Here is a 26,216-nt window from a genome sequence, read left to right on the forward strand (position 1 = left end):
ATTTGATGATGGAGAAACTGAGGCAGAGAGATGCAGTGATTTCCCTGTGGTTGTAGAGGAAGTCTGTCAGAGCCAGGAATATAATTTAGGAGTTCTTGTATCCCTGTCCTGTGCATAGAGCACAAGATTGCATCCCTTTTCCTAGCTTAAACAGTTACAAAGGTGAACATTAATGGTTCGAAAGACAGAGTTACAAATTGCCTTTGGTAGGTTTCTTGCGTAAGCATCAACTGGAGTCTGGCTTGTAGTATTAATCATCTGTAAAAATGAATGTTGGCAATATTGATATTGGTATTTTTACCCCCGTGTCATCTAGAGTTGCCCACCATCGCCCGTATTAGCGATAGTGCCATTGTGGAAGAATTTCCAAAGCTCATCAGTGTACATGCCCCCTTGGTGTTTTACCCATGCTGGACTATGGCTGCTAATTATAGTTCTAATGCTGCACAGCCTTGCTATGCTGGCTGGCCAAGTTGTGTTGGAAATCGCTGCAATGGGACCTGTGTTTAAACGTGTTCTTTAGAAGATGGGGCCCTGGGGGAGTTGTCAATCTCTGGCCATTGTTGCCACTTGCTTTATTGTCTTTGTTGGAAACCTTTGTTTCTACGCGCATCAATATTTATTAACTGAGACTTCACTCATTTATTTACCAGTCTTCTCTCACCACACTAAATCCTTTCATCTCGAAAAACTGCAGTAAGGACATCTACAGTTTGACAGCCTTTCGGTCATGCTTAAAATTACAAATTACCTTTGTTAGGTTTCTTGTGGCGTCTGCAATGCATCAACTGGAGCCTGGCAAGCAGGATTAATTGAATGTAAAAATGAATGTTGACAATACCGGGTTTAAGGATGGTATGTCGAGTGGCTGTGCATTGCCGCTATGCACCATCACCTTCAATCAGGATGCTTTATACCACGCTGTATATAATCACATCTATTGCTGTGACCTGTGACATGGCCAAGTGAAAGGCTTACCTCATTTCATACTATCTTTTCAAATCCTATTATGGAGAAAGTATATTTATAGGTGGAATGTCAGTTGATCATAATCTAGATGCATTGTTTAAGTGCGTGAAGAATTTTAAGGGGAGAAGACACTGAAACAGATTTACTATGATTATTAATTGAAATGTTTTGGTGTTAACTTCAGCCGAGAAACAGGGTTGTTTATATGACTGCAACTTGAACCTATCGTAAAAGAAGAACCATCTCGTGTAAAGGAGGCATTTTTCTTTTAAATACAGTCATAAACAAACAAAAAGAAAGGTTGTTTATTCAAGATGGAAGTTTACAGTTGTAATCTAGAAACGTTTATGGCATATTTTCTATCTTTTTTCAAACTCTGAACTACAGTGTGTCTTTACACTGTTCAACCATGATTAAAGTAGAGAAATAGGAAGATAAGACTGGTTTGACAACTGCTGCCCAGATACCACGGTGAGGGGCACCCTTCGCAAATATATGCTGTAGTACAACGGTGATGAGTGAAAATGCAATGTGTACAAATGCCTTTAGGTGAGACTGTTGATGACACTTTCTAAAAGTGTTGGCATAACTCTGCTCCCATTGAAGCCAATGGGAGTTTTTAGCATTGGCTTCAGTGGCAATAGAGTTACGAAAATATTCTATTCCTAATAATTACTGTATGAACAACGTGCCATAAAGGTGTCACCGAAAGCAGTTTATGTGACTGATATCACAAGTCATGAGGAGGGGCATGGCAAGAACAAGAAATTGTTGGATTCTGCTGATTTTGGGTCTTACTGCCCTTTTTTTGCAGAATGTAACCCACACGCCAGTGGGTTACATGTGTGTCCCCTTGTGCCAGACCCAGAAAAGATTTGAGTCTGTTACAGCCCCCTGCTACACAACCTGGCTCTTTAGCTTGAGCTATAGAGACTCATGTTTTCAGCTGTGGACATCCCTAGTACAATCCCCAATGTTGGCCAACATGGTGGCTGTCACATAAGTGGAGAGTCATCCTGGATTTGAGCTATTGTGGGCCTCAGATGCTCGGGATGAACTGCCTCTGTCCAAGGGAAGTATTTAACCCACCAGTGAGATTGTGTCCTGCTCTGTGCCTTGTTCACTGAGATTGTGAGTCTGTTGAAGCTCTCAGCATGAAAACCTGGCGCTCGAGCTGTAGAGACTCATGCATTCAGCTCTGGAGCTCCTTGGTTCAGTCTCTGGGTTACACAGAATCAAGGCTCTTCAAGTCTGGGTGGGGACAAAGAAGACACCAGGCCTCGCAGCAGCAATAGGCTTGCTCTGTAGCCATCAATACAGCCCCATGGATGCAGTAGCTGTGCTGCTTCTGCACACTCACTTCCCAAGGAGCAGGGGCCCATCTTGCTTCCTAAACCATTGAATTCTGTGGAGCTACTCAGGTGCTTCACATTAACCACGTGGCTTTGCTGAATGGGGGCCCGAAAGAGTGAAAGAGACCCGTGCAAGAAAACAAAGACCTTAACTCCTCTTGTAGGTGATTTTATTGTCTCCGACCGCTGTTCTCTTAGTATTTACTCTAGCATTTGTAAAAACCGATAATTCCGAGAGCAAAGCCCCGCTGAATCGGGGACACACAGAACCTGAATAAACACGCAGGCGCTGCAGATTAGTAAGAACATCTGTAGTTTTTATATTGGTTTGAGGACACATGCCACAGGATTTTTCATTTCTTATGCTTTTTAGGTTTTTAATGTATTGCTAATAAAAGTTGGGAAAGGAAGGCATAGCTGGACTAGACATGCCAGGCCACCATTTAATTTCTGACTCAGAGGACGAGCAGAAGAGTAGTTTTATTGTATCCTGGTAGAGAATAAAGCCACATGCAAATTCCAGCCATGAACATCTGTTTCCTCTTTATGTAGAAGAATTCTAGCATTTTGAAGGGGATTCCAGTTTTGAAGGGCCTGGCTTTATTTATTTATTTATTCTTTGCTGCTCCTTCAACATGCTACCCCTCTGTCTGGCTGCTGAGTTTCCCTCTGGGTGCTGTCAGCTTGTGATTTAACATCACAGATTTATCAGCATCGAATGGGCACATTTTGTAACTGTAGCCTGATAAATTTTAAATTGCTTCAATCAAAACACTATTTTATTGCTATGAAGGGTATCAGTACTACCTCAATTTTCAATATTGATGCATCCGTCTGGCAGAGTGTTTAACTTCCTTCTTAAATTCATCTCACTTGCTGAAAGCTTTTCAACTCTTAGGTGAAACATACTTGCAGTTTGATTTTAAAAGCGAGAGTTTATTTTTCTATTGCTGTTACTCTGGGCTGCAGCTGTTTTCAGTGTTGTTTTTTTTAAAATCCCTTTTTTTTTAATCCACCTAATTCAGGAGAATTAAGCAGATCTTTGAAAACAATAAAAATCTGCAATAAATTGGATATTGGACATTAAAAAATACAGGCCCCGAGTAACTGGCTATTGTGTTCATCTATTACACATTAGAATAATAATTTGACATATGTATGGGAGCTGCCTTTTTGGGGGGGGGGGCGTGTAGGATTTAATTCTATTGAATAAACAGTACAGTTATAGAACATCAAGCCAGACATGAGAACGGATACTGTCTGTCTATTTTATGTGAACATCAAATGAGAGATTTGGTGGAGCTAGCCAGAGTTTCATATTTGCTGGCAGAAAGTTCTCCACATGTGTGGACCACATTTTCCTTGTTGTTTTAGGTTATTTCAGGCACAGATATCATTGCTTGGCTGGGTGTGATTCTGTTCTGGATCTGAAGATTTTTTTAAGGAAAATAACAACAAATGCAATCAAACCACAGTTCTTCAAGGGAAGAAGTGTCTCCAAAGTGAGGGGGTTTCTCACTTCAATTTCACTGTAAAAAGCTTGTGACAAGTACAATGAATTTATCACTGTATGAATTACATGGTTAAAGAATCAGAGGGGTAGCCGTGTTAGTCTGAATCTGTAAAAAGCAACAGAGGGTCCTGTGGCACCTTTGAGACTAACAGAAGTATTGGGAGCATAAGCTTTCGTGGGTAAGAACCTCACTTCTTCAGATGCAAGTAATGGAAATCTCTAGAGGCAGGTATATATCAGTGTGGAGATAACGAGGTTAGTTCAATCAGGGAGGGTGAGGTGCTCTGCTAGCAGTTGAGGTGTGAACACCAAGGGAGGAGAAACTGTTTCTGTAGTTGGATAGCCATTCACAGTCTTTGTTTAATCCTGATCTGATGGTGTCAAATTTGCAAATGAACTGGAGCTCAGCAGCTCCACCGACCGCTACGCCTACCTTCATGCCTCCAGCTTCCACCCCGGTCACACCACACGATCCATCGTCTATAGCCAAGCACTGAGGTACAATCGCATCTGCTCCAACCCCTCAGACAGAGACCAACACCTGCAAGATCTTCACCAAGCATTCTCAAAACTACGATACCCACACAAGGAAATAAAGAAACAAATCAACAGAGCCAGACGTGTACCCAGAAGCCTCCTGCTACAAGACAGGCCCAGAAGAGAAACCAACAGAACTCCACTGGCCATCACCTACAGTCCTCAGCTTAAACCTCTCCAACGCATCATCAGTGATCTACAACCCATCCTGGACAATGATCCCTCACTTTCACAGACCTTGGGAGGCAGGCCAGTCCTCGCCCACAGACAACCTGCCAACCTTAAGCATATTCTCACCAGCAACCACGCACCGCACCATAACAACTCTAACTCAGGAACCAACCCATGCAACAAACCTCGATGCCAACTCTGCCCACATATCTACACCAGCAACACCATCACTGGACCTAACCAGATCAGCTACAACATCACCGGCTCATTCACCTGCACGTCCACTAATGTTATATATGCCATCATATGCCAGCAATGCCCCTCTGCTATGTACATTGGCCAAACTGGACAGTCACTACGCAAGAGGATAAATGGACACAAGTCAGATATCAGGAATGGCAATATACAAAAACCTGTAGGAGAACACTTCAACCTCCCTGGCCACACAATAGCAGATGTAAAGGTTGCCATCTTACAGCAAAAAAACTTCAGGACCAGACTCCAAAGAGAAACTGCTGAGCTCCAGTTCATTTGCAAATTTGACACCATCAGATCAGGATTAAACAAAGACTGTGAATGGCTATCCAACTACAGAAACAGTTTCTCCTCCCTTGGTGTTCACACCTCAACTGCTAGCAGAGCACCTCACCCTCCCTGATTGAACTAACCTCGTTATCTCCACACTGATATATACCTGCCTCTAGAGATTTCCATTACTTGCATCTGAAGAAGTGAGGTTCTTACCCACGAAAGCTTATGCTCCCAATACTTCTGTTAGTCTCAAAGGTGCCACAGGACCCTCTGATGGTTAAAGAAAGTTCTCTTTTTATATGTTAATCTACTCTGGTGCGCTCTGGTCTTTTTAAAGGCATGTTGCCCAGTAGATTGGGCCAGAATGTAGGGTTTGTTTTGAAAAGTTTCAGAACATGTAATGTTAGTATATCTCTGGGAAAGTTTAAAATTCGATTAAAACAGGATTTGTGAGGGCTGGGTGAGAATTTAGGCTCCAGTCAGCAAACTCCTTCTCACAGGATCCATGGGCCTGTGCAAACCCTGTTGACTTGCACCATGCAGAGTCTGAGCCCTGAACCTCCTCCTGCCATTTTGGAAATCCATCTTGTGAGTTGCATGAGGAAGTGAAAATGAGGATCAAGAGCAGGGCCGGCTCCAGCTTTTTTGCCGCCCCAAGCGGCGAAGTGTGTGTGTGGGGGGAGATAAAGCCGATCGGCGGCACTTCGGCTGCAGTTCAATCGTGCCGCTTCATTCTTCTGTGGCAATTCGGCGGCGGGTCCTTCTCTTCCTCTTCGGCGGCAGCTCAAAGAGGAAAAGAGAGACTGAGAGATTTGCCGCAGAAGACCCGGACATGCTGCCCCTTTCCACTGGCTGCCCCAAGCACCTGCTTCCTTCGCTGGAGCCGGCCCTGATCAACAGTCAAACCTGATCTGACTTGTCCGAACTGAGAAGGAAAATCAAATAGAAATTTTAAACTTCTTTCCATTTGCTTGAAATGCATCTAATTAGTAGTAGAGATAAAACAAACCTTATTTTAAGAGCATCCCTTGTCTTCATGTTAACAGATTTTTTTTTTTTTTTTACTACTCAAAGTACAATAGGAAGAAATTTGAGATTGTGTATGTGTTAGGAGGCCTGTTTTGTTTGGTATAAACTGAATTTAGTGATTTCCTTTTCGTCTCTTTTTTTTTAACAAATTGGAGCAAATCTGATGGCTATTATCTCTTTTCTGGTGTAGATGATAGAAGGTTATGTCACTTTTGATTCTGCAGTGCAAGGAAATGATGCAGTTAACTCCCATTTGACAATGATGCAGCAGCATGTGGCTCTATATCGTCTCATAAATATATTACGAGGCATTTCTGTCAAATAACTGGACTTTGCCACCCAAAATCGAAAAAGAAATTTAAGTGCTATGCTAGAGTTTCAGGGCCCTGATAAATAAGAACCGGGTTTGACCTTTCTTTTGGGCCTTTGAGATGCCACAAGGGATAGTCCTCTTTGTTCAAGATGACAAACTTCCTCTGAGATTTCAGTTTGTCAGCTCAATGTACAGCATCAGCATTGATTTCATCTCACTGCCATTTCCTCCCTGAATAGATAACAAATTTTCTGTGGCAGGTGTCTGTCAAGCTAAGTTTTGCCTGGCAGATTAACGGAATAGGCTCATTTATTAATCATTAGTTGCAACACAATAAAACAAACTTTAACTCTTCTGATGTTGGATAAATGTAATGTTTAGGGGCCATTTCAAACTTCCATGTAATTTAGATTTAATAAGATTTACGTACGTCCACAATGAATGTTTCTAATAATCTACAGTTACTTAAATTATACTGTATCTTACTATATCATTCCATAGATTTAACAAGACAGCTATTGTCTCTATTAAATACTGGAAGCTTGTACAAGCTGAGGCTTGGCATTTTATCAGAAGTGGTGGTAATTACATTTTTTCTTTGTACTCCTCTGTCTGTCTCCAGCTGTTGTCTCTTTTTATACGTAGAGTGAAAACTCTTTAGTGTAAGGACCATCTTTTTGTTCTGTGTTTGTGTCTGGTGCCTACCACAGTTGGGTTGTGATCGGTGAGTTGGGCTCCTACGTGCTACCAAAATACAAATATAGAAATAATATGAAGTGGTGTTGTAGTCGTTTCAGTCCCAGGATATCAGAGTGACATGGTGGGTGAGGTAATATCTTTTATTGGCCCAACGTCTGTTGGTGAGAGAGACAAGCTTTCGTGCTTACACAGTGCTGAAGAAGAACTCCTTGTAGCTTGAAAGCTGGTCTCTCTCACCAACAGACGTTGGCCCAATAAAAGATATTACCTCACCCACCTTGTCTCTCTCAATAATAATAATAATAATTAATAATTAATTATCCATTTCGGACAGTAGAGACAATAAACTTGCAACCCCATTATGCCATTTTTAGCATCCCTTTAAGACACTAAGCGTTCCTCCACTTTCAGATAATTATGTGCGACAGTGCATGTTATCCGACAGTTCCTCATCAAGCTGTGTTTGTGGCCTGAGTGGTGTGGTGCTTGAACCATCTTTATGGCTTCTTTGGCTAAAAGTCAAACTGAGAAATTCCCGGCACTAGATCATACTTACAGGCCACCCTGGTAACAATACATTAACCTCTCAGCAGGGAACGTGATAAACAAAGTAAAAACTGCTTTAGTGAAACCAGTCCTCTAACAGCAGTGTACATAAAGTAATCCTTACAGATTTATAAATGTAATAAGCTACAGTTCACTGAGTGAACAATAACTGTTCCTAATTTAGCCAGCCAAGGAACATGCCAATCTAATTTGCTGTTGTGACTTTTTTTTCTTTACCCCCTCCAGATTCCTTTCTCTCTGGTGCAGTTTCCCCTTTGGGAGTCCTTAAAGGTAAGATACATCAGTGTGTCAAGCTTGTGACATTAGAAATGTGTGCATCTTAGAAGCTTGTATGATAACTTACCTAACTTGTTAACCACAGATATGGACACTTCAGAGAATGCATGTACAAAGCTAGTTTTGTATATGATAATCATTTGGTTGAATGTCTGAAAAACGACAGCAATCGAAGCTTTAATGCACGTCATGCAAACAAATCCCAGTGCTCTGCACTGACGATAAACACCCCAGAAGTTTTGTTTGCTGTCCTACCTAATGGTATTGATTTAAAATTGTCTGGGAGCCATCAGTGTTGTCTGAATTTGCAACACCTCACTCCTGAAGGTAAAGAGGGAATTTTGAGTTGTGCAGAGGAGACTGATTAAATAAAATTGTTGCCAAGAGCCACCCACAATATGTCATTGGTGTTCTGATTGGCTTTGTACCAATTATTTGAAAGAATTGTTTATAGAACCTGCAAATCAGAAGATACCTTAATAGAGCAACCTTCTAGAATGATGCAACTTTATATGAATGTTATCCCTCCAGTTGGTTGCATTGTTTATATAAGGTTGCATTGTCCAACAAAAGGACTCGTGGTCTAGTGTTTAAAGCACAGAACTGGAATTCATGAGATCAACGCTCTGTTCCTAGCTGTGCTACTCACCATTGGCAAGTCATGTAATTTCTATGTGCCCCAGTTTTCTCATCAAATGGTTAAGCTGTTACTTCTGCACCTCAAAGGGAGGTTAGGGGGGCTAACATCTGTAAAGTGCTTTGATGTCCTTGCACAGAAGGCAGAATAGAACTGCAAAGTGTTGTTGCAGGCCATTGCAAATGTTGTGGTAGGATTTTATATTTATATGATGGAGGGGTGGAAGGATTTTTTATTAATATTATTATTATTAAGTGAGTTGGACTCCTGGAACTTGTTGAATGACAGCACTGTAAAGTGAAGTCCTCTCCTCTTACAAAACAGATGCACAATAAGCGGTAGGAGTGCTACCTTCCCCTACACGGCAGCATCAATGTGCGTGGACCTTGTTCCAAAGGAAGCAGTTCTAGGACTGATGCATAGTCCAGATTCCAAGCTGACTGAAACACTCCACTCTTCCTTGAGAGACAATTAGTATAAATTGTGCCAGTGGTTCTGGAGACATAGGAATTTACCCGCTTGGAACTTGGTTGAGACCACAAAATCATGTCAAATAACCACCAAACAGCTGGCAGATGCTAGTAATTTTCATTCATGAGCAGCCAGAGCTCAGTTCAAACCAGTAACCTAGGAAAAAGAGGCTATAGTATCAGTTATTTGAGCTATCCTGTCCTTACAGGACTGAAGGATTGGTTCTGTGAAACCCTCTGAAAGCTGGGTTGGAAAACAGAATTTCCATCTATGGGAAATTCTGATTGGTACAACCCTGGATGCTCACCGGGCTGCTGTATTAGACCCCAACCTTGGCTCCCATATGCTTTTAGGCTGGCTGAGTCTGGACAGAATCCAGTAACTGCTCAAGCTCTGGGCTTCTAGGCATGCTCTTGGAGTGAAGATCCCCTATCTAACTCCCACTCCTGAGATATAGACTCTGCAATCCAATTGACTAGGACCTGAAACTAGTGCTGGTTCCTTCAAGACTCCCTGATAGCTATTGTATTACCCCCCCCCCCGAGTTACACGGATACTCTGCGCCCTCTGGATTACTGTTTCACTTTTGATGACTATGTGATAGTTAAAAGAAGGGGAACACAGGCTGTGTAAAGGAATTTCTAAACCAATCACATTTTACTCCTAGATAAGGCACAAGAGAGGTACAGATCTATGGAAAAATAAGCATCTGTATGCAGAACCCTCGCTCGAGTGTCCACACCATTCTAGAGCCCTTCGGGTTTTTGTCAGTCCTTTCAGGGCTCCGGAACCCTTTTCTCCTCCTGCCCAGTGTTGCCTTCTTGCTCTGGTCTCTTCTAGAATGCCCAGTGAGAGAGCCTCCCACTTATAAAGTTCCAGTTCCAACCCCTCCCATCAGCTGACTCCCCTGAACGGCTTCAGGTATCTTATCAAGTGATTTTTTTTGCTTAGTTGCAGCCCACCCGAAGTCCAGCCAAGGAAAACTGCTTCCCCTTGGCTGCAGCCAGCTCATTGTTCTAGGTTGATTTTCCATTTGAAAGGAAAGCCACCCAGGCTAATGCCTCTTGATTGCTCTTCCTTGTTAGCCCTCTGCTAGGTGCCAGGATTTCTCCTAACATCTCCTGGGCATTTCAGCTCAAGATGGGACTCTGCAGTGCCAAAAGTAAAAGCACATATAATCGATTGTAATCAAAATGGCATTCAGATAACAGAATGGAGTTAGCAGGCTAATGTAGGCCTGTACAGACACCATACCAGTCCGACACACCGATGGTTTCACCATCTGGTTTTTCCATGAAATGGGACAAAATGTCAAAGTACTGAAACATTTTACAGCATGGAAAGATCTGAAAAACTTTGATTCAGAAATGTTGAAATGAATAATTCTGAGTTTTCCAGTGGAAAGAAAACATTTTGTGTAGAATTTTCCCATTGAAGGACAAGAAAATATTGTCAATATTGTCATTGTTTTTCTACAACCGAAAAATTGATGTTGTCGATTCTCTGTATTTCATTGAGGAAATGTTTCTGGCAAAAAATTTCGACCAGCCCTAACTTCCATGTATCAGGTCAGATTCTTCCCCTCACCCCAATGGAAGCAGGAGTTGCAATGTACACCATTACTGTACCTGCAGGCTGCAAGTGAGTCCGAACTAGGGTAAGGGTGACGCGCCCAGGGTTTAGGGGGCAGTGGCAGTGCTCTCCTTACTCCCACCACAGCTGTTCTGTTGGGACTTGTTTTCTGGCTCCGCACAGTCACAGGTTTCCCAGGAGAGGCGTTTAAATAGCACATCCCCAGACCAGCCTGGCTCTGTCTCTTTCTGAACCAGCTTCTGGTGCTGGATGGAACGTGGTACTGACGATTATACTTTTGCATGGATTGTGCCACGGCACCCTTGCTCAGTGCAGGTGTTGTGCTGGTGAAATGAGCTGTCTGTACTTTTCACACCAATCCCTATTATCTGTTGTATTGTGGTAAAGCCTAGAGGCCTCTATCAGGGCCATATACCAAGAAAAGATGGTCCCTACCCCAAAGTGCTTACCACCAAACTATACGACGAGAGCCAAAAGGTGAGGGTGGGGGAGCTGAGGTAACAGTGAGAGACGGAGGATTTGTGTAATAAGCAGCACATCAGCTGCCGAGCCGTTGAGTGTTTTGTAGGAATCCCAGCACAATGTGCTCATCGCGATGTTATCTGAGTGTGGATCTGGGAATTGTCCTGTTGCACAGGGTAACTTGAGCTACCTTATTAGGAATCTGTTTTTATTCCAAATTACAGGAGCAGCTTTCAGTGAACTCGTATCCCACAGAGCTGACGTGACATCGTAACTGCTAGTGCCGCATCGTTGTTCTGGAAACTAGAGACGGCAGTATTAAAAAGGGCACTGTGCTCTCCCAAACCACATAAAGCAGGAACATGATGTAGCTCTGCGCAGAATATAAAGTTGTTTTAACAAACCTTCACATAGTTGTGGTGATAAAATGTATTGTTTAAAACCTAGGCTGTAAAGGAGACCGTTTGAATTTAGCTGGCTAAGTAAACAAGCCTTTTAGGATTAGACATCACCGATAATCTAAACGGGTTGGTGGATATTTCCAGCAACATTTAGACTGGACAGCTCATACCATAGCCCAGTTTCAGTATATTGGTCTACAAATAACAACCTGTTACTGAGCGTAGGGATCTTAAAATCCTTCGCACGTGCTTCAGTCATTTCCTTTTCAGCATCTCGATGAAGAGCTAGAGGTTTGTCACATCAAAGTCACAGCAGTGAAAGCAGGAGCCCTGGCTGTAGAAGTAACTGATTGCAGATGATTGAATTAAACTCTTTTTAAAAAAAATCACAAATACTGAAGCAAAGAGGAAAAGTTATGGTCTAGTCACCTGTGAACACATGGGGAGTAGCAGTTAAAGGATTCAGCAGCAGGTCTTCTTACAGGGTCTTTGAAGGAAGGGGGGAAACAGTAAATAGCAGGAGAGGCAGCACAAAGCACTGACACAGAAACCTTAACTAAAATTATTGAGTCACCTTTGTCCGGCTTGTCTTCATCCGTCCCTCCGTGAACGCAAGTCGACGCCACGCCATTCCGTTTTGTGGCGAGCATGTTCTTTCCATTTCTGTCCAAAGAGTTTTGTCATGGGATCAGCCCAGCGCGTTTTCGGTCTGCCCGGCGGTTGCTTGTGGTCTCTGGGGATCCAGTCACTGATGCGGGTTGTCCACCTATTGTCTAAAGGGCTATGCTGGGCTGTATTAAAGGGGTTGGTTGTGAAGGGAGGTGAAACACCCAAAGTATTGATAAGTGTATGAGGCGTATAGGGTCAATTCATTGCTGTGGCTGAGGGAATCAGATATTGTGGCTGGATGATTTTATGACCATTAATAAAATCTGTAGTTGTATAAACTGAGTCATTGATGACTCAGTCTCATGTGTCTGTGCACCAGCAAATTACTGCAGGGATCAAGGAAAATATCTCGCCTCCCTGGAGAGCACAATTAGCTACATGCCTGGTAGGGAAGCAGGGATTACCTTCAATGAGACATCAGGTGTTGGCCAAAGCCAGAGACAGGGTACTAGACTTGGAGAAGCAGTAGTCTGATCCCATATGGCAAATCATATGTACCTATATCCTATTCTGTGCCTTTGCCTTGCCCCAAGCAGCCATGCGCTAAGCCTGTACTTAACGTTTGTTCTTCTGGCAGGTCATTAGCCATATTATAAACACAGGACTATCATAGTAGTAAATACTGACCGGTTGTACTACATGAAATATATAGTATTGCATATCATGGCACTATAATATGTATAGACAATGAGAGAGAGAGGATACCACACAGATAAGGTTATTCATAAAATGGGCATTAGCACAGGACATATTGAAATGATTGGCAAGATATGAATTTGATTGAAAATATGAAATATGGAGGCTTGACGTCTGATTATGTGGGTATCTGGCATGAGCACACAGGTTGGAATTAGCTGATATCTTGATATCTCTGAAAGGTTGAAAAAGAAGTAAAGAAACCACTGCAACTTTTTTTTCATGCATCTAATATTTTTATTGGGAGACAAATATTGCTTGGTTTTCTTACAGTAAAGCAAGTCCAACACTATTGCCTACATTTAAAACCCTCCTGCTGTGTACAGAGGTATAATATTACAGTGTTTTTTACTTCCATTTAAAAAAAAATCCTTCTAATATATATAAGAAACTAGAAAGGCGGAAACTCTACAATGTTCATTGAAATTTTAACAGCAAGCACAGCAAACATTTAGGATAAATATTAAAATCCCGTACAACAAACATTTTTGGTTTCTCTAAGGTAAGCATTTCTGCTGAATGCCACTATCGCATCTTGGCTCTAGGAGAGAGGCAGACACTTAAATAGGGCCAGTCCCATTTCATCTAGAACTGCAAAGTCAAAGCCAACACCTTAAATTTTATCTGGAAGCCAACTGGCAACCGGTGCAGATAACAGAGCACACGTGCTCTCTGAAAGGCACCCCATTTACCAAGTGTGCTGCCTTTTGCATCAGTTCTGGCTTTGGGTTGCAGTCCCATGTACAGAGCATTGGCATTTCCAGTATGGCTATGTAACTTGTGTGACAAAGTTCCTCCTCTATCTTGGTGGGTCCTGCACTTATTGGCGGATTTTCTTGCTTCAGAGATTCACCATGTGGGTTGGGGAACAGCCCAGAGACCTTCCCCTCTGGAAGAACCCACAGTCCAGGTCAATTGGGAGGTTTGGGCCCTCCCTCTACTCCGGGTTCCAGCCCAGGGCCCTGTGGACTGCAGCTGTCTATAGTGCCTCCTGTAACAGCTGCATGACAGCTACAACTCCCTGGGCTACTTCCCCATGGCCTGCTCCAAACACCTTCCTTATTCTCACCACAGGACCTTCCTCCTGGTGTCTGATAACGCTTGTGCTCCTCAGTCCTCCAGCAGCACACCCTCTCACTGTCAGCTCCTTGCGCCTCTTGCTCCCAGCTCCTCACACTCCCACCACAAACTGAAGTGAGCGCCTTTTTAAAACCCAGGTGCCCTGATTAGCCTGCCTTAATTGATTCTAGAAGCTTCTTCTTAATTGGCTCCAGGCTTCTTAATTAGCCTGCCTGCCTTAACTGGTTCTAGCAGGTTCCTGATTACTCTAGTGCAGCCCCTGCTCTGGTCACTCAGGGAACAGAAAACTACTCATCCAGTGACCAGTATATTTGCCCTCTACCAGACTCCTGTACCCCACTGGTCTGGGTCTGTCACACTTGCTTCAGAAATGCCTCGTGTCTCATTCTGTACAGGAATTTCAGATTGCCGGGACACATCTTTGGAGTGAAAGTTTGTGCCGAGTCACGGTGGTCGCAGCAGATATTTTTCTGTTTACAATGACAGATATTTTCCTGTGAGCTGGGCACTCCACTGTAGGTTTTACCTGCTTCATGATATCTTATCCTACTTAGTTTTATTTTTTTAGAAAGCCTTCTTGGAAGAAATTTTAGCTTCGTCAATTATTTATTGGTGATGTAGAAATATAGGACATCGGCTCACGGACAAATATTTAGGACTCGAACGTCAGAATTGAGGAGTCCTGGCTTTGAGCACAGCAATACCTATTCATCAGAAATGACTGCTTCCTAGGGAAGCCATGGCAAGATGAAAACTAACAGTTCCATGGCTGGTTATCCCTGATCCCACCAGGATCTGTCTCTTGAGCCCTTCTGTTGTGGGAAACACCACTTAGTCCTCTTGATTTTTATCCCCGCACATGCTGGCTGCACTTCGGGCCCAGCAAGAATTACTCTAGCACAGCTGTGAATGGAGAAGGCTTTCTGCATAGGCCTGCCGTTGTGTGGTAAGTCAGAGAAATTCCCCTGACGTTTTGTGAGATGGGAGCAGAGGAGGGAGACCATGTGAATGGCTTTTTAAAAAATAACCTTATTTTTCAAAACAAAAACAAAACATTCCAGGACCCTTTGTGTCCTGTACCTGACAGTCTGATTCTGAGGTGGACCAGGCATTTCATAGATGTCTAAGGCCAGAGTGGACTGTTGTGATCATCTTGTCTGACATCCAGATTAGCACAGGCCAGAGATCCTCACCCATTTACATTTACCCCTCAGCCCTATATGAAGGCTGCCATGGACTGGACAGATCCTGGGATATAACTTCAAACCCTTTAAAATCCTGAACGGATTGCCACCCAGGACAGATCCTAGCGCTATTGAAAACAGTAGGCTTTTTGCCATTGACATCACTGGGGCCAGGATTTCACTCCCAGTCCCTGTGTTAAGCAAGAAATAAATATGGGGTTGTATAGAGACAGTGGCATGGCTGGTTTAGGGCAGGATTCCCACTTCTAGCCTCTCTCAGATTTACTGTGCAAAGGCCATTTACTGGGGTTTCGCACAGAAGGAGAGGAAGCTCTAATCCTTGTTTGAGCAAGTGGAAAATACCTCTGATTGTAATTTCAAGAAGAGTTAAGATGTATGAAATGCTCCCACCATTAAAGCAAAAGACCCAAACTACTTTCCGAAAACTGGAAACCAACCCTCGGTTGTTTTAACAACAGTAGGAAGCATAAAAATCATGCCAAACTGGGCCTAAGCATAGTTTTCCCTGGGCTGTGGCTAGGTGCCCACCTTTCTTTTTAGTCTGAGAACTAGCCTAGCATTTTTTTTCTGCTGTGATCAGTTACATGCAAGTCAAGAATAAATGAAACCTAGTCCTAGCGTTAAAGCGTTTCCTTTCAGGCTATATCATAAGTGTTCGCCCATACCTCGCTCCCTCTTTGAGTAATGATCAGGCTGATTTGGGGATTAAGACTAATCATTAAATAGCAGTAATGTGTCTGCCATTTGCTTAGGTGCTGCATCACGAAAAGCAATTTGCAGTGCACTGTTCCAAGGCATGATGTAACCTCCAGCCAATCAGGAGCCTGCATGCCATTAGCATAACGGCTACATTTTTCTCACAAAAGAACAATGCAGCCAACAGCTGTTCTGCAAACAAAACTTACATTATTGGTGTCATAATCGCAGTCATTCACATGGCCTTTAAACACTGTCAGAGGCATTCTAGCACACCATCTGCACTGAAGGGAAAGAAACAAATGCAATCATTTCTTGTAGAATTAGACACATTTTGGAAAAAAGCTGGATAGCCCTGGAATGTCAATGCATTATGTGAAAAAGGAGACATAAAACAGACTCGCAGTTTAACAGACAAAAGGGCAGATTGTGATACTCTTACTCATCTGTCTTTGACCATGAATAGTCCCACTGATGTCAATGAACCTGCTATTGAAATCAGTGGGACCACTGGTGGAGGAAAGTACCATTCAGTGTAAGGGTATCAAAGTCTGGCCCGAAGTGTTGCACGCTGAATTTCTAAGTATTAGCTCATGCCAAATGAGCCTAAAGAACTGTTTAGCTTTTTGAAATGGCTTATTCGCTCAGGCATGGATGGAGCTGGTATTTATAAACAGGTAGCAATGGTGCAGCTGCTCTAGTTTGAAGTAAAGTTGTTTTAACTTTTAAGCACTTTTCTGAACCACTCCCTACTTACCCAAATACTTATATGGCCCTCCTCTCCATAGTATCTGAGCGTCACTGGTACATTATACACTACTGTGGACACAGTGTTTGGGAGATGTTTTCCTTAACCAGGTTTTTTGTGCATCCACTTTAGTTTGCATCAAGCTGGAACACAGATGGTGAAAAAGGCATGAAACACTTAACATTGGAAATGTGCTGTGGCATGTAGGCCAACTTTTTGTTCTTTTTCTCTGTGTATCTGGGATTTGGGTGGGTTTAAGATATGGGGCCAAGTTCACTGCTGGCATGAGCAAATGCAACTCAATTAGCGTATAAGTACTTTCACCGCTTAAACCAATAGAGAATTTAGCCCATGGTGTTTGTCCCATGCTAGGGCCAGTATGTTTTCTGTAAGACCATATGCACATGTACTGTACGTGTGCCCATAAAACGTCATTGGAGAGAATATTTTAGATATGTCTTTGGCCCTTTGCTTTTCCACTATCCATGTAAAACTTGCAAATCTGCCTAGAGGTTATTTATGTTTTTTTAATTGGGATTTCCTTCCCCTACCTTACTGTACTTCTGCCCTTATAAAAAGGACTATAGTTTTCTACAATAATGTCCCAAACCTCTATTTAAAGCTGTAGTGTTCGGGGCACTTGCTGTAGTATATTTTCATAAAGCAACTGTGCGTGAACCCGACCAAAGGCCATGGAGAATGTAAATCACAAATGGAAAATGCAAAGTAAAGTTGTCCCTTTCTGACTCTGCCAGCTTTTCTAAAGGCCCCCAAAATAAAAATAAATATATACTAAAAGTTTTTACTTCTCTTATCTCAGCAGATGTTATTGATGCAGATGTGGTACCTGTGGCACCTGGGGGTATTTTACACTCACTAATGGAAACTGGTGAAATAAGTAAATTTATTCTGTGGGCTGAAGTGAAGGTCTTGGACCATCATGGAAAGTAAGCAAAGAAGATTTTGCTAGTACAATAAGGTTTTAAAGCAAAGTGTAGTAGAAGTTGTGGCGAGGTAGACCCATGCCATTGTAGAATTTTCAGGCAGAATGCTGACTCAAGAGATTTCCAAGGGGTAGCATTGGTAAATTGATAATCCAACACTGTCAATGGCCAGGCTGTGTACCCACGTAGCCTTGACAATTCAGCATATGAGTTTCCCTGGGAATGCATTGGTGTACCAAGCCCAGGAGACATGCTGACCAAGGACCTCTCATTTGGATGATATTTTATGGAAATACTTAGCCCAACAGAATGTTGCTGATACTTACCATTTCGGTATAAGAAAGAGAGGCTCCGAAAATAATTTTAAAAAACAAACCTGTTATATGAGACTGAATGACTCAAGAAGATGCTAATGGAATACAGACATTTTCATCTGCATGCCACTGATTCAGATCTGCTCCAAGATGTCCTTATCGAGTCAATCTCGGTTACCAAAAGCCATTGCTTTTTGATGGGTGCTTAGTGGCCTATGTAAGATGAGTCGGTGATCTCATTTTAGTTCTTAGCGGGCAAGTGCCGAGCTACAAAAATAATCCCTGTTAATTGGATTCCAATTAACCAGAGAAATCAAGGAATGAATGAGCATGGGGACCGAACTCTTGTCTCACCCCTAGAGTTGGCTCCTCCCAAATAACATGTTGGTATGAGCAGTATGGAAATGTTTCTAAGGCCACTTCCCATGCAGCTTGACTGTGCCAGACATATTGAGAGCGCTTAGTTCTCCAGTCTCCAGCTTTGCAGTAGAACTGAATTAGCTAACGCCATGTCTACGCGAAAGCAGCAGGGCTACCGCGCTGAGCTGTGCTACTGTAGTGTCGTAGTGTAGATGCTTTCTACGTCAGTAGAGGGTTTTTTAATTGATGTAGTTCGGGGTCGGCAACCTTTCAGAAGTGGTGTGCTGAGTCTTCATTTATTCACTCTCATTTAAGGTTTCGCGTGCCAGTCATACATTTTAACGTTTTTAGAAGGTCTCTTTCTATAAGTCTATAATATATAACTAAACTGTTGTTGTATGTAAAGTAAATAAGGTTTTTAAAATGTTTAAGAAGCTTCATTTAAAATTACATTAAAATGCAGAGCCCCCCGGACCGGTGGCCAGGACCTGGGCAGTGTGAGTGCCACTGAAAATCAGCTCGCGTGCCGCCTTCGGCACCCATGCCATAGGTTGCCTACCCCTATGTAGTTAATCCACCTCTCTGACAGACAGTACAATAGCTAACTTCACAGAAGAATTACTCATTGACTTAGCCGTACCTACACTGGTGAACCCAACTGTGGTGCTCAGGGCGTGAAATTTTTCACTGCCCAGAGCAATGTAGCTGGGCTGATCTAATGTTTACATGTGATAGGCCTACGTGACTGAAATGCTGAAGACATAAACAGAAGTTTTTATACTAGGGCTCAAGTTATTCTACAGTCAAGTCTTAACCCTTTCTGTGGGTCCAGCGTACCTCTGTGATGCAAGGCAAAAAAGTTGATTCTTGTAGCATGGAGAGATCTTGTATGTGCAAATGGAATGTAGACAGCCTATTTCTGTGTGGGACATCAAAGGTTAATCCTCCTTCGAGTCAACATTTAGGTGGTACTAAAGGTTACTAAAACCAAATAAGCTAGAATGACAGTAAAAACAAATTATTTTGGCCCATTGTGCTGTTGGCCCTCATGCCTTCTGTCTGTCTCTCTCTCCATTCTATTTCTCCATTCTCTTCACATCTCTCCCTACCTTCCTGCTGGAGCCAAAAGAATCAATGAAGGATGGATTAATAAATGTCTGCACCATGCTTAACAGATGAAAAGTGCTAAGCAGTCTTATTATTAAATGCAAAAGGGCAGAATGCAGTGTGCTGGGAGGGTTCCCTGTGGTGAGCACTGCTTTCACTGGCCTGTTCGTTCTTTGCCCTAGGACTTGGTTATATTGACTAAGTTTGAAAATGAGTTTTATTTGGAGCAAGAGTGCACGTTGCATTTCAGTTTGCCTAAATTTATCACATCCTTGTTAAGTTCAAACCGATCCTAATAACATTTATAATGCATATGAAGAAGTGGGCTGTAGTCCACGAAAGCTTATGCTCTAATAAATTTGTTAGTCTCTAAGGTGCCACAAGTACTCCTGTTCTTTTTGCGGATTCAGACTAACACGGCTGCTACTCTGAAACCATTTATAATGCAAGTCCTTCAGGGCAGGGGCTCTGTCCTTTCGTTTGTCTGAACAGAGCCTCGTGGAGTGACGAGTGTTATTTAAATAGCGATAACAGATCAGTGCTGCAAAGTAACACTGCACACGTACACACTAGTCACAACAGTGAAAATGCCCCTGTGCGGAGGCCAGTACTAACCCTTAAACGGGGCTTATGTGGTGACTGGAACTCATGCTGGCCCTCTGAACTGGGGCGAATATCACCCAAAGAACAGAATACCTGTGTGATTAGTTTCTTGATGTGTTTCTAAGCTGTAGCCATTTTCTGCCTCTGCTATAGCAAATGTTCTGCACATCTATTGGGATCAGCCATCAGCAATGTTGCCAATAAAGCACCAAGTTGTAAAGATGAACCATGAAGAACAGTTTGTTTTCTTCATCCTACAGAATAAAAACTGAAACAAATCAATGTGGTTGATTTGGACAGTATTTCTATCTGCTTTCATGGGCGTCTCAAATTTCATGTTGCTAATCATACCCGGAGGTCAACAAATCAATGTCCAATAGCCTGTTGACACCATTCATTGTGTTAATCAGATAACCCGTTACAGGAGCATCATGTCTTCTCCTTGTTGTTTTGCCCTCCAGCCACTTCTAAAGTCACACACTAGCTCGCTAATCTGGACTTGCTTATTTGAACGTTGCTAATCACCTCTCTTGCCATCTGAAAGAAAACCACCTCGAACAAAGGGGGACACAGAAGCAAATTAACCTACCATGCTAATGTTTATAATTGGAATCAATTGGAACATTGAAAAAGAAGTTGGCTCAGTTGCAGATCTCGGGCTGAGAAGACACCATGAGCCTTGCTTGCCTCTTTAAAGCTAAAAATATAATGAGGCATCTACCTTTGACTCAGTTCCCTCATAACCACTAAATATAATTATGCTGTTACTGCTTTTTAAAAAAAAACTTAGTCTGTTCATCAAGTTCTGTGCAAAAGGCCCGGGAGGGATTTTCATGTGTCATGCCTTCTTCCTTGTGAATAAATCTCCTCGTCTGAAGTATTTCAGCACACACATTTAAAAAGAGCAATGTTGCAGTGTGACGGGAGGCACAACCGTACACACGATTGGAAGGGGTTAAAGAACACAGTGCTAGGTTTTAGGCCTGGAGGTGGACTTACAAGGAAAGAAGCCCAGCAGGTGCGGGTCTGATGGGGAAGGAGAGCACCACTCCCAGAGGGGATGCGCAGGGACACCACCTCTATCACACACTGATTTAAAGGCTGAAATAATACTCAGAACTTGTTGATACTTATTAAAAGCCAAACAGTTTGGTAGGCACCAGAAAAACTACTTTCCTACAAACAAAAATTATTGTGATGCACTTTGTAAATTGTATCTTAAGCTGGTTGAAATGAGCAAACTGCACGATGTAAAGTAAATGGAGGGTGAGGGGCCCTACCGAATAGCAACAAGCTTCTTCTCAGTGAAGAGATGGGACTGGGGAGGTTTCGTGGTTGCTGCAAAGAATGACGCATGGGAAGTCAGCAGTGGGGTGGTTGTGATCAGACTGTGAAACAGTGGTTAGATGTTACCCTTTTCCATGAGAGTCTGTTGATTTCTGTGCTTAATTCTGCTTCAGTGATACCAAAACCACCTTGGGTTGATTAGGTTCAGTCTAGAGAAATGGGAAGTCTCTTTTGGCCTTACAAGCCCATCTTACTGCAAAGCCCTGTCAATTAGCTGAGCCCAGAGCTAAAGGAGTAAACATGGGACCTTCAAAATGTAAGCTTGGTCTGCAAAATAAATTTAATTAGAACAAACACAGTCCAGAAAAAAAGAGATGGTCACTTGCCTGGTTGGACGCTTGCCCTTTTTGGTCTCCTCACCCTTCGGATTGATGTGTTATTCCCCATCTCTCTCTGTTTTGCGTGTGTGGGTTTGGAACTCTGTGTGAATCACAGAAATCAGAGATGGAAGGAACTTCATTAGATCATCTTGGCCGGTCCCTGCCAATTTAGAATTATTCCCTATAGTAGGATCTTGAATGCCTTCTCCAGTCTATTTTTAAATGACTAAAATGAGAGGGCTTTCCTCACTTTCCTAGGAAGACTGTTCCACAGTTTAATAGACCTCGCTGTTAGGGAATCTTCTTCCTGTTATCCAGCCTCCATTTGGCTTTTGCCTAATTTCATTAAACTGTTCCTAGCAATGCCCCACAAAACAGTTTTCCACCCTGTTTGGTTCTTTGCACATACCTGTTGTCAATTATAACCATAGTCTATGGGAATTAATCACCATTTGCCCTGCTTGGCTGGGTCTTTGTTTTTACATAACTCCACTGCAGAGCCAGGTGGGTTCTTTTCAGCACAGCTTTTCATCCAGCATAGCTTTTCTGAGAGAAATGCAGCATGTCAGCATGTGGGGGAACCTCTGGATTAATTCATAATTTAACATTTATATAAACACACACAGCTCCCTCCTTTAGACTGCATAGAGGAACTGAATAAGACCTTACAGAAACAGCATAAGTAACCTAGACTCTCTCTAGCTGCACATAAAAGCTTAGGACCTGGGCTTATGGTAGATCCCTAGCAGTCTGCCCTGCATTTCCCTGCTCATTCTCCAGTAGATCATCCTGGGGTCTGCTGTGTTTTGAATAACAGACATGAACGGTTCAGGATACCAAGTTTTAGCATATGAAGTTCTAAAGATATGGAGGGAAAATGGCAAAAGTCCATATGTGACTTAGACTTATGTGTCCCTAGAAGTCACTTTGTCCCTTAGGAGCCTGCACCACTATTGCAAATGTGATTTAAGCTCCTAAGTCCCTCTTGAAGATTCCACCTTTCATCTTAGACATGCTCTCCAGTAGGGACGAATTGCATGAAAAACTGCATGTGCCCACATTGTGTGCATGAATCATGACGAGCATCCTAAGATTTTGGAGCATAATGAATCCACTGTTTTGAAGAAGGAAAAGTGGCCATCTGCTGTGGATGCTATCAGTTTAGAAACCCACACTGGAAAGCATCCTCCAAATCAGTAGGAAAAAGAATGGCTAGCATGCAGGGCCGGCTCCAGGCACCAGCTTGGCAAGCAGGTGCTTGGGGCGGCCACTCCGGAGAGGAGCGGCAGGTCCAGCTATTCGGCAGCAATTCGGCAGACGGTCCCTCACTCCCGCTCGGAGCGAAGGACCTTCCGCCGAATTGCTGCCGCAGATCGCGATCGCGGCTTTTTTTTTTTTTTTTTTTTTTGGCTGCTTGGGGCGGCCAAAACCCTGGAGCCGGCCCTGCTAGCATGAGAGACTGATCCTTAGTTGTTTAATAAAGCAAGGACAAAACTATTTAGCTATGGCAAACACTAATCAACATCATTATTTGTTGTTGTTAAGTAGTTTGATTTTGCCCCATACAGATAGAACATAAGCATCAATCACACAGAACACCCAAGTTACCAAGGAGAATCTATAGCTAGCATTATATGCAGAGTCCCCCAATGACAGAAGAATGACAAGAGCCATACTGGGAGGTTCTCATACCCCCAATCAGGAGCCCCACACTGATATCACTGGAATTGGGTTAGTGCTGTTATCTGATGGTTTACAAGAGCATAAAGGTAGCAAGGTTTTAAAGAACATCCATAACTGTATTCTTGTATAAAAGAGGAATAATGTCACAAATATAAAGTAATGTTATTGATTTCGATGATGGCAGCAGCTAGAAGAGTCTAAGATCAGGCCCCCATCCTGCTCGGCACCGTACTTGAACCTAATAAAAGTATAGTCCCTGCCCCAAACAAGTTATAACGGAAACCGAAAAGATGGAGATAAACAGGGAGGTTGAGGATGAGAGGGCAAGGGATCCGGGAAATGATTCTATTTGGTATAATAAGCAGCCAACCTGGCATCCCCACAGTCTGTTCATTGCACCATCTTGCTTGCTAATAGCAATTTCACTGATCACATTGTATGTTTGACTGGATTCTTAACGCTCGTTGCATGGAAAACGCCGTGCATGTCAGTGATCTGAGCTCTATATATGTGTGTGTAGAAATGATGAGATAAAATAAATGGATTGGAGCATGGTTTGTGGGGAGGAGAACAGCACATGGTCCCTAATCACAGTGGGTAAAAAATCAGGGACCCACCTGCACTGTACTATATTAAACCAGGAGTGATTTTTAAAGAAACACCCTGGAGGGGTGTGAGGGAATAGTTAATATTTTATTAAGCTAAGGACTCCCTCCCCCTTTCCCCCCCCCCCAACAGGGATGTTAGGCACATATGGGATGGAAAGGCAGAACTGATATCAGTTTTTGTATGGGGTTTTTTTTAGTGTTCTGCTTTGCATTGTTTTATTTGCCAAAAAGAAAATAAATTCGTGAAATATTTGCAACTCGGCATTGCTGCAGACTTAAGTACATACTTTGCGAATCCCTGTAAGCGATTTGCTTCAAGCCCTCTTCAGTTCTTTCTCACTCCATCTGCTTGTTCGAGTGCAAAAGTTCCTTGGGAAAAATCACTTATTACATCACTGAAAAATGCCGCAAAAATAGCTTTTCACTTGAGTTCCCATCTTTGGACTTAACTCACATGGGGATCAGATAGATTCAAATGTTTAATAACTTCTTATTTTCCTTTCTCTTTAAACACAGGATCTCTGGTCATGGAAGCAGGGTCACGTGGTTGATTCTTGGCAGTCGGCAACCTGTGGAGCTTTTGCAGGTGCAAAGGATTATATGTTATACTGGGAAAGGCTCAAGAAGAAAGGGAAAAATGTGCAAATCTATTAAGTATAGCAGAACAACATTCCTTTGTAATTCTAGTTTGTTTAGAGGAAAATGGATCCAGTTGTTATTTGGAAGAAGGAAAGTCCTTTACCGGGTGTGGGGAGAGAACACTGAAAAGGGTGTCGGCTTGAAAGACAACCAATTTGTTTTTGACAAATTTCTGTTATTTAAAAACCAGGGGCCTGTCAGTTAGGCTTCCAGATTATCTTGGAGTTGATTTGTAAAATCCTCCACGAGGAGAGGCTTTGCTTGGGTGCGGGTCTGTGCAGCTGTCTGCCCCAAGCTGTTCTCCAGGGGTTTAAGTGATTGCAGGGAGAAGCCATGATTCACCATTCATGTGACAGCTGTGACAGCAGCGTAGATTAAGGAGAGTCAGGAGAGCAGAGGAGAGCACTGCAACAGCCCGGAGGCAGGACGAAACATCTGGGCAATCTCCAGACGCTAACACAGGAATAAAGAATGGCAGAATACAATATCGCACTATTTATTACCAAACAAGCCAAAAGTTAATTGAATTCTTCAGTAGGCCTCTTGGCCTCGTTCAGCCTACTGTAGATGTTTAAAATAACTTTTAAAATGTCAATTAATTAATGACTCATCAATATATTTGACAAGTTACAGAGAAGAAAAACAACAAACTGTCTTAATAGAAAAACCGGATTAGTCGTTAAGAGATGAACAGCCAGAGCTTTTCCCAAAGGAAGTAAAATACAGTTTAAGATTCCAAATTGGTAACAGAATATATGGAAGGAATAAATCCTGTTTAAAAGCAACAATAGCGTTTCTGAAGCTGGAGATGAATAACAAATAGCTTTTGGCTTTGGTAATCTGCTGATGTACCAGAAAAGGGCCTTTAGATTGTCTTTAAATCATTAAAGAATAGGGGTCTAAATATCTCTTATGTACATAATTGGATATGAAGTTTCTGACCTTCACGTATTATTATTAGTAATGTTGCAGTGGAAATCAGGTCACCAATCAAGCCTTCTCTTGTGGTATTAGGCACTGTACATATACATAGTAAGAGACAGTCCCTTCTCTGAATTGCTTACAGTTGAAATAGATCAGACAAAGACTGATTATCCCCATTTTACAGATTGGGATCTGAGAACTGGTCCACACTCAGATTTTTCACTGATTTAGCTAAATCAGTGCAAACCCTTTAATGGATGCAGATATATTGACATAAAAGTGTTTACATCCCAAACCAGCTATACTAGTATTAAAGCTTAAAATGAATCAATATAACTCAGGCTTGAAAATTTACATCAAGCCAGCTACATCACTCAGGGGTGTGAAAAATTCACAGCTCTCAGCACCATACTTAAGCCGACCTAACCTCTGATGTAGATGTGGTTAGGTTGACAGAAGAATTCTTGGCCTGGATCAATGCTAGGGGGTTGTATTGATTTAATGAGATCTGTTTCTAAACTGCTATAGTTAAATGGGTGCAAAACCCCCTGAAACACAGAGGAATCATGTGATTTGTCCAAAGACTTCTCCCAGGAAGTCTCTGGGAGAGCCACAAATTGAATCCCGGTCTCCTCTGCGTCCCAGTCCAGTGCCTTAGCCACAAAATCATCCTTCCTTGCCTTGTCCATTTGATTCTGCTCAGGGTGGTTGTGACTGGAATTGTCACCACCTACTGGCTTTTTGGTGACCTA

General features: G+C 42.6%; 1 protein-coding gene across 2 annotated transcripts in view; it reads left to right on the top strand.

Moving 5' to 3' along the window:
* Window positions 1-26,216, top strand: part of SLC25A26 (solute carrier family 25 member 26) — a 131,648-nt gene that overhangs the window by 83,761 nt on the left and 21,671 nt on the right. For both annotated transcript variants that reach the window (XM_008179462.4, XM_008179463.4), the window contains 2 exons: window positions 7,907-7,951; window positions 24,418-24,487. In XM_008179462.4, the coding sequence (XP_008177684.2) occupies window positions 7,907-7,951; window positions 24,418-24,487 (115 nt within the window). The remainder of the gene's footprint in view (window positions 1-7,906; window positions 7,952-24,417; window positions 24,488-26,216) is intronic.

The sequence above is a fragment of the Chrysemys picta genome, chromosome 7, assembly GCF_011386835.1.
Source record: "Chrysemys picta bellii isolate R12L10 chromosome 7, ASM1138683v2, whole genome shotgun sequence".
NCBI lineage: Eukaryota > Metazoa > Chordata > Testudines > Emydidae > Chrysemys > Chrysemys picta.